The sequence below is a fragment of the Sinocyclocheilus anshuiensis genome, unplaced genomic scaffold (genome assembly GCF_001515605.1).
Source record: "Sinocyclocheilus anshuiensis isolate Anshui unplaced genomic scaffold, SAMN03320099.WGS_v1.1 scaffold628, whole genome shotgun sequence".
NCBI lineage: Eukaryota > Metazoa > Chordata > Actinopteri > Cypriniformes > Cyprinidae > Sinocyclocheilus > Sinocyclocheilus anshuiensis.
The window spans coordinates 1,175,209-1,184,965 of NW_015555750.1; the positions used below are offsets into that span (position 1 = coordinate 1,175,209).

The window sequence follows — 9,757 nt, forward strand, 5'->3', positions numbered from 1 at the left end:
ATGGAGATTTCAACTCACAACCTCAAACGTTCCGCATGAGAGTACATCTGTTTTGTGCCTCGTCATCCCCCGGATGTGCTAACTATGGACTGAAGCATCTTGCAAGAGAAGGTGAACATCTGCATCCCCTAGGTTCACAATTCATTATGCAAGATTTCTACATGGATGATGTAGTCTCCAGCGTTGAAAGTGCAGAGAAGGACATCAAGTTGGCTCAAGAAGCTCACCAGCTTTGTGCACTAGGAGGTTTAAGGCTGCATACATTTGTATCCAATGACAAGGCAGTTTTGCAGACAATACCGCCCTCTGAGTGTGCTGTAGATGTTACAGCAGTCAATCTCTCCCTCACTGACCAGCCTTTGGAAAGAGCCTTGGGCATTTACTGGCATCTGGAACATGATCATTTCAAATTTCGAGTCATTGTTAAGGACCAGCCAGCAACCCGTAGAGGTATACTGTCTACTGTGGCCTCGTTATTCGACCCCTTAGGGTTTCTTGCACCGTTCTTCCTCAAAGAAAAGATTGTTCTTCAAGAAATGTGCCGAAATGGCATGGGCTGGGATGATCCCTTACCTGATGGTTTGCAGCCAGGTTGGGAGCAGTGGAAGGCCGATCTTCTTAACTTGGAGAAGATTCAGGTGCCTCGTTGTATTGTGCCTGCTGGGTTTGGGACAATCACAAGGAGAGAGATTCATCACTTCTCAGATGCCAGCATGAGAGGATATTTGCAAGAGAAGGTGAACATCTGTACCCCCTGGGTTCACAGTTTATTTTGCAGGATTTCTACATGGATGATGGAGTCTCCAGTGTGGAAAGTGTAGAGAAGGCCATCAAGTTGGCTCGAGAAGCATGCCAGCTTTGTGCACTAGGAGGTTTAAGGTTGCATAAATTTGTATCCAATGACAAGGCAGTTTTGCAGCGCGCGCGCGTGTCTGTCTGTCTCTACAATACAGTGTTTCCCACAGATTTTGTGACACTATGGGGGGTGGCATTGTACCTGGATTTTAAAGTATCTCAGTTTACATTACTTATAGTACAAATAATATACTACTACTACTACTTAGTGTTATGTGGGACACTGACTAATGTGGAACATTAAGCTTCAGTGCGTTCATTTCTTCTTTTACAACATGAAAGTGAACATGATTATTGTTGAATTCAAGCAGGGGTGTCAAATTATTGAAATCACTTGACTTTCTGGAAATGATGTCAGAAATGTGGCCATGAAACCATCAAACAGGAAGTACCTCTTGGAAAGTTCACTCAAAGGTCACAAGTACTTGATAATCTTAGTATTTTTACATCTGATGGTAAAATTATTGAAAGAGTACCTTCTTACAAGTACTTGGGCATTTGGAATGATGATAAACGTTTGTTCAATGTACATATTGCTAATCTAATCAGGAAGCTCAAACTAAAGCTTGGCTTTTATTTTAGAAATACATCTAATTTTACTTTTAATGCCAAAAAGAAGCTACCTTCCTAACTATGCTTGATTATGGTGATATATTATACATGCATGCAGCCCTCCTCTATCTTAACAAGACTTGATTCGGTATACCATGCTTCACTACGTTTTATTACAAATGCAAAATCCCATACTCATCATTGCATTCTATATGAGATGGTGGGTTGGACATCATTAGCTATACGTAGAAAACAGCATTGGTACATTTTTATCTATAAAGCAATGTTAAAAATATACTTTTGCAAAGCAATGATACAGATGTTATTAAATTGTCAACAATAGCCTCACAATTTTTTTTTTTTTTAACGTACCTCGAGTTTGTACAGAACTGGGGAAAACGGCATTTTCATATTATGCACCCTGGGCATGGAATAATTTACAAAAAGATCTAAAACTAGATACATTTGTGTCTATTGGTGAATTTAAATGCATCATAAAGAGAGTGGTATTGGAAGCTTGTGATTGTTTTTTTTTTGAGAGGATGTTTAAATATTGTTGTAATGTGTACTTCTTGTATTTTAAAATTGTCTTACTGTATGGCTGCTACCTTGGCCAGGTCTCTCTTGAAAAAGTGATTTTAAATCTCAACTTCTTGGTTAAATAAAGGTAAAATAAAAAAGGCTGCATGGCTCAAAGGACAGTGACATAGGATTTAGACAAAATTAATGTTAAGGATATAAATCTGTTATAAATAAAACAATGTTCTAAATTGTTATCAAATTATATTAGTGATATATTTGTACAACAAATTTTGCAATAATATTGTTAAAATGTGTTAAGAATACTTTCCATTTGAAGCGATCTATGTTGTCCCACTTTAGAAAAGGATGTTTCAAAAGTGGGACAGCACGTTTTGACTGATGTGGGACAGTCAAATATTCTATGTTATTCAGTTGATAAAATGTGCAAAATATTTTGTTTAGCTGCCTGTCACGTGACCTTAAACCAACATCAGAGAACCATTAACATGCAAATGTGTTACTTATTAACTTACTTCCTTAAAACCTCAGGGTGTACTTCAAGTAAATATATGTTCAGCTGACAAAAAAGTTGGGGAATAACATGAATTTGTGAATTTTAGTGTGTTTGAAATACAAAAGCCTTCCAAAGATATAGTAATACAATACTCACTGTGATAATTCAAATAAAATTGAAATGATTTTTGTAAATCCAGTAGTCAAATGCTCGATTTTCTGTGTAATTATAGCCACCTGACTAGTGACTGGTCTTTGTGTGAATGTCCACAGAACTGGAAGACTTTCTAAATATATATTAGGTAGACTATTTTCGAAAGGAAAATTAAAAAATAAATAAATAAAGGAGAATCGATAAATTATAAATAATATAGGCTATTGCTATTATGTGAATAGGAAGTAATCAAAAAAGTAACTGTAGTCTGTGTTCAAGTTCAAATGGGAAATACAAATTTATTTCTATCTATTATTCACCCAATAGCCTAAGAAAGTGAGTAAAATTCTGCACAAAAATGTAGCGCAATAAAATGATATATAATAAAACGCAGTAGGATAATGCAGCTGCGCAATGTCGAATTTCGTGATTGGCCATAATACCTGCACGTTGTAGCCAATGGGCGTGCTTCTCTATTAGTGCGCGCGAGCCCTCACAGAACCGCTCATCAGAGCCGACCGCGTCAGGTAAATAAATTAACTAGGATGAACTGAGATTTTGGATGCAAACCTGAACAGATGTGATAACAGAAAATTTGATATAGATAATGCTGTGTTTGTATCTGAAACGATCCAGATTTTTGGATTTAATGTAAACTCTTGCTGCATTCAAAGTAAGCGGGATAAATCCATCACTGTAGGGCTCTTGGGAGTGGACACAATCGTGGCCGCCATATTGAAGGGTCGTAGCAACCCGATATGCTCAAAACTCTGGCCCCTTCAAAGGGCCCTTCGGAATGAAGGATTTCGAATGGTATAACTGATGGACATTTGGCTCCTATAATTCTTTGCGCTGGTTTAATTGTGCGATGATGGCGCGTCCTTAGCTTGGCAATATGACGCAGACGTGCATTTCAAGGAACATTTTTTTGGTCCCCTACACCCTTCGTCCCTTTGAAGCTCTCATTTTGTAGAGTAAACCCTTCGAATGGAATAGGGATGGAGCAGCGTCTGTCTGATAATGATGTCTATTCAGATAGTGCATTACTATCCGAATGATTTAGATTTTTAGAATGCCCATTAGCTTAATTTCAATCCACCGGTTAACTTTTCCAACACTGTGTATACTGCATAAAATATTGGACTATTTTAACAATAGCTGCAGTAGTCTGCAGCAAAGGGCTGAATGAAAATTTAAATTCAACTCTCTGACACTAGATGAACAGAAATAGAACTGGGTCATTCTGTGTCAAATAAACCAAATTTCAGAAACTTCCCCAGCTCAAATTTTTTAATTTATCATTGTTTTTTTTCTGAAGAAAGATTAACATATAGTGCTGAAAGCCAAAATAATTAAATGGTATTGATGTATATTTACTGAGTAATCCACTGTTTTGGAGAGGGGGGTCAAAATTACAATTTTCACCTGCGATTCGGAGCCAGATTACAGGGGGTAAAAATGATTTTAATTTAATTTGTAATTAGTGGTCTACCGATATTGTTTTTTTGACAGCCGATGCCGATATCTTGGATAGCAGGGTGGCCGATGGCCGATATAAAGCCGATATAATTGTATTTATTTTAATTAATATTTAAGAAATTTGAAATCATTTGAAAATGGATAAAAAAATAAATTTATAAAATAAACATATTTATACTTTAGATGACAAAGTATTTTCCACAAATAAATAAATATTTAATAAAAATATAATTAAAAAGGACGTAAACTGTAACCAACAGGGCACTCAGTATTCTGAGAAGTTTGTATGCATTGGGAATCATATTTTTTCAAATAAAGCCAAGGCAACACTCATTTTACATACAGCACACAGTGAAATTGACAGTGCAAATGCATAAAGCGCAGCATAATTTGAAATCACGAATTTAAAGGGGTCATATGATGCTTTTTTAAAGATCATTATTTTGTGTATTTGGCGTAACAGAATATGTTGACATGCTTTAATGTTCAAAAAACACATTATTTTTCAAATACTGTACATTATTGTAGGTCCTCTAGACAGAACTGTTAACGACGACAGCGAACAAGAGGGAGAATGTGAGCGCTGTGTGCTCAGGCGCTGCCGCTCTCAGCGCCGTCAAAATAAAAGTCCCACCTCGAACGCATCGGTCAAACAAAAAAACTTATCGGCCAATGCCGATATTTGAAAAATGCCAAATATCGGCCTTGGCGATATATCGGTCGACCACTATTTGTAATTATGTTTAAATGGGAGCCTGATTTGACAAAGTCATCATAAATGTATTTGAATACTGCTATTTACATGCTATTTTGGTCTGATCTATTTGATTAGCATGCAATAATGGCCAGCCATGATCTGCTGTAGTGCTGGAGAGGAGGATGACAGAGAGAGGAAACCATGGAGAAATACCTTCCCAAATATGTCCCATTCTTCACTCTGCTGGCTCTGTCAGGACTCTTATTCCTGCTGTGGAATATCACCTCATTGGAAGTGAGTAAAAGTCGTCACCTTTATTTTTATAGTGCTTTACAATATAGATGGTGTTACAACAGCTTTACAGTGATAAACAGGAAAATTACAGAATGAGTTATGGAAACTCATAGGACTGCATGATAAATCATATTTTAATTGTAATCACGATTTCTGCTTCTCTCAATTTATTAAGCAAAATCATCTTCAGTTGTTGCCCGCTGGTTATTTATATGGAAAAACGTTTCATTTTCATTTTGCATTTGCATCATCTTGTAGTGGTAGCAAGTATCCACAAGCTTTCATGGTTGCGGTTGCCAGATGTGACGTGCTTAAATCCCCCAATTTAAGTTAAGTTTTTCTCTTAAATGGACACATTTTCTAATAAAAAAAAGTCCTATCTTGTGTTTTGGATTGTTATAAAGTTTTGTGGATGCACTAAACAGTACAGCCATGGCCAGTCATGATCCATTAAAGTATTGTTCTAGTTAGTGAACAATAAATGGGTAATCCATCTTATTTGCAATGTGGAAGTAAGTAGTTCACGTTTTTATTATTTGTGCAAGACTTACTTTTCATTTTTATGATGGCTAACTACCTTGAGGAAGATAATACTACAGTGAAGTGGTGTATGGTCACAAAACAACAGGTTGTAGGCAATATAATTAGTTAGTTTGTGGATGTAAATATAGAATGATTTTCTAATTATTAGATTTAGCACACAGCAGATCATTCACCTATTGCCATGTTACAATTTTGCTTGTGAAAACACATGAGGTTCTTACTGTAAGAATAAGGTTACTTTTAAAGTCAGGGTACAAAGCATGTTTCGTAATATTTTAATATTTCATGATCATGCACTTGTTTTCAAAGGTTATTGTAATAAGCCAACACTTATCTTGCCCTCTGAACTCTGGAAACCTTCTCATGCTTCTCTGTAATGAAATTTCACATTAAAGCTTCTGTGTTTTGTCTTCTGCAGAGCTGGAACTGTCAGAGAGTATCTACCTTCTATCAGCTTCAGAACAGCATCCAGTCAGTCTTAAAGACCTCTGAATTTTTTCTACCGGTGGAGTTTAACTACTCCTTCTGTGCCCACCTTGGCCAGGAGCCCAATGCAGAGGAAGCCAGGGAGGAGAGCTATCTTCTCAAATCCATTGCCTGGCCAGAGCCGTTGGTCCTGGGACTGCCGTTACGTCAAAGTAGCGATCCTGCACAGAGCTATTATATAATCCAAGACCCTGGAGATCTGCAGGTGGGTGGGCAACTGGTAGTGAAAGTGCAGATGCACAATTTTTTGGGTCAGCCCAAAAAACACGGAGGAGACTTTCTAGTTGCGCGACTTCACACGCCAGAACTGGCGGCAGGTGTGGCTGGCCAGGTACACGACCACAACAATGGAAACTACACAGTATTTTTCCTGCTTCTTTGGGCAGGTGTTGCCCAGGTGGAACTGACAATGATTCACCCCAGTGAAGCCGTGATGGTCCTCAGGCGATTGAGAGAGGAACAATCAGACCGAGTGTTCTTCAAAAGCCTCTTCCGTTCAGGGTACCTCTCTGAGACAACTCTGTGTAATTTGTGTTTGCCGCACAAACAGCAGCCGCTTTGCAACTACACAGACCCCCAGACTGGAGAACCCTGGTTCTGTTATAAGCCCAAGATGTTGGACTGTGATACACGGATTAACCACTCAAAAGGGGGGTATAAGAAACACCTTCTCACTGTTTATGAGTCACAGTTCTTCCAAAGGTGAGTCTGCATTAGAGTAGTGATTGAGCGATATATTTATTTCTGTTGGCCGATGCCAACATCTACTGTGCATAGAATGCAGATTATATATATTATAAATATTTCAGTTTAATGATGAACATACAATTTTTTCTACTTTCCTCATGAATGACACTTTAATTTTGTTTTGTTCTAGTGGAGTAAATATCAAAATTCCAATACATTCTGCAGGGGTGGACAATGTGACTGTTCAACCTGCTAAAGGTATTGTGGCACATGTAATATTATATTATTTACACTGCCGTTCAAAAGTTTGGGGTTGGTAAGATTTTTTTGAAAGTTTTTGAAGGAAATCTCACCAAAGCTGCATTGTTTTGATTAAAAACACAGTTCAGTTAAGAACACTCTGGCAATAAAACATAAAGATTGATTTGTTGTTGATTCATAACAGTTGTCTTTGGCTGTATATGGGGTTTCGGCTTTGCAATAAATTAGTCTGCGATTAACCTCCCAAGGTACCATCAGCTTGACATTAATACAATAACTGTGGCTGTCCATGTTACACAAGAAGTTAGCTATTAATAGAAAATTATTTATGAGGATGATGCAGTTAATAGAGACAATGACTATTATGTTTGAGGACTGCTTGCATGGCTTGTCATGATATAGTGATCTGAAATTGAGAGAGTTAAACATTGAACAGCAAGGGCACAGAATATACAATATGTGGAAGAAATAATACTGATGTCAAAAGAAGGGGGATATGCCTGAGCTAACATTTGCAGTTGACTGAAAGGGCTTTATTTTGCGATAACAACCAGCTGGATGTACATTATCCCACTTATTACACGGCTGCTTGCAACAAAAGTAAATAATTAGACACATTGATCAGCAACAGTGGAGTGATACATTTCAGAGAGCTGTGTAATAATGTGCAATATTATTACAATTTAAAATGTTTTCTATTTTAGTATATTTTTAAATGTAACTTAATCCTATAACGGCAAAGCTGAATTTTCAGCAGCCATTACTCCAGTCTTCAGTGTCACATGATCCTTCCGAAATCATTCTAATATGCTGATTTGGTGCTCAAGAAACATTTTATATTATTATAAGTGTTGAAAATGTTGTGCTGCCTAATATTTTTGTGGAAACCATGATACACTTTTGTAACAATTTAAATGTGTTTATTCGTTAGTGTGATCAGTTTAATGCCTTCTTGCTGAACAAAAGTGTTAAATGGTTAGTTCACTCAAAAAAATGAAAATTCTGTCATTAATTACTCACCCTCATGTATTTCCAAACCCGTAAGACCTTCGTTTGTCTTTGGAACAGAAATTAAGATATTTATAAAATCCAAGAGCTTTCTGACCCTGTATAGACAGGGTATATATATTTTTTTATAGTTATATACAGGGTATATAACTATAAAAAATAAAAAAACAACAAAAATAAAGTTGTCTCGTAGCTTCATAAAATTACGGTTGAACCACTGATGTCACATGGACTGTTTTAACAATGTCCTTACTATCTTTCTTGGCCTTGAATGTGGAAGTTGTGTTGCTGTCTATTCAGGGTCAGAAAGCTCTTGGATTTCATAAATATCTTAGGCCCCGTCCACACGGAGACGCGTTTAGCTGTATACGCATACATTTTGTACCGTATAGGCGTTTCGTCCACACGGATCTGGCGTTTTGGGAGAGTGAAACCGATATTTTTTGAAACCGGGTCTCAGAGTGGATAAATCTGTGTAGCGTCTGGACCAATCAAAAACACAATTTTTCATTTGATTTAACAAATCAGTTATTCATTAGATTAACAAGAGACGAGGGAAAAAAAAGATTGGATAGGGAAAGCTCTGGCTTCGTGTAGACGTAGTCTTAATTTGTGTTCCGAAGATGAGCGAAGGTCTTGTGGGTTTGGAACGACATGAGGGTGAATGACAGAATTTTCATTTTTGGGTGAACTATCCCTTTAATTTATTATTATTATTTTTTTTATAACTTACTGACCCCAAACTTTTGAAAGGTGGTATCATTTTATATATACAAGAACAGTATTAACAGATTTAAATTCTAAGTTCTCATCAGCATTTTTTCTTTCTTTCTCTCATCATCATCATTTTTTCTTCTGTTTCCTCTTTCCTTCCAGTACAAACCAAAGGAATGCACTTTGAATTCACTCCTTCTGGGTACTACTACCAGGGATCATGGAGACCTTTGAGTGGTGTCGTCATGCGTCAGTTTAATGGCTCTTTAGTCATAACACAGTGTCTTCGAGGGAAAATGGTGTACATGTATGGAGACTCCACTGTGCGACAGTGGTACGAGTATCTCATTGCCCATGTTCCAGGTCAGTAATATTTTTGAAACTCTTTTTAAAGGTGCTGTATTGATTTGTAGTCATTTTTGTTGGCTTTGACCACATCTCCAAAACTTTTTCAGCCAACCCAATGTCAAAAAAGCAAAGCATGAAAAAAATAACAATATATAGTATACAGTCATATTGAATAGCTTCCATAAAAAGTACAATGTGAATGTAGCCTGAGACAACTGAAGTACAGATATTTGTTTGTAGTCCAGGGTGAGTTTTTTTTTTATATATCTTCATGCTAATTAAGTATTTTACACATTTTATTCCTGAGTGGGCATGAATCTATTGTCTTATCTACATCTCACCCTCTGTTTTATCTCACAATACAGAGCTTAAGGAATTCAATTTTCATAGCCCAAAGAATGTTGGCCCATACATGGCAGTGGACAGCAATCGCAACATATTATTGAGATACCGCTGCCACGGGCCACCGATCCGCTTCACGTCCGTGTCCTCGGCTGAGATGCACTATATCTCAAATGAGCTGGATGGCTTACGAGGGGGCTCGGACACGGTGGTCGTGATTAGTATCTGGTCGCATTTCAGCACTTTCCCAGTGCAAGTGTACATACGGCGCCTACGCCACATCCGCAGGGCGGTGATCCGAC

The 9,757-nt window shown here is 37.4% G+C and overlaps 1 protein-coding gene across 1 annotated transcript in view; it reads left to right on the forward strand.

Annotated features, from left to right (window-relative positions):
* The first annotated feature begins 4,911 nt into the window (after window positions 1-4,911).
* LOC107673677 (NXPE family member 3) overlaps window positions 4,912-9,757 on the forward strand; it is an 8,358-nt gene continuing 3,512 nt past the window's right edge. The window contains exons 1-5 of the mRNA XM_016467387.1: window positions 4,912-5,066; window positions 6,028-6,797; window positions 6,973-7,040; window positions 8,928-9,128; window positions 9,479-9,757. Coding sequence (XP_016322873.1) covers window positions 4,974-5,066; window positions 6,028-6,797; window positions 6,973-7,040; window positions 8,928-9,128; window positions 9,479-9,757 — 1,411 coding nt within the window. The 5' untranslated portion in view covers window positions 4,912-4,973. The remainder of the gene's footprint in view (window positions 5,067-6,027; window positions 6,798-6,972; window positions 7,041-8,927; window positions 9,129-9,478) is intronic.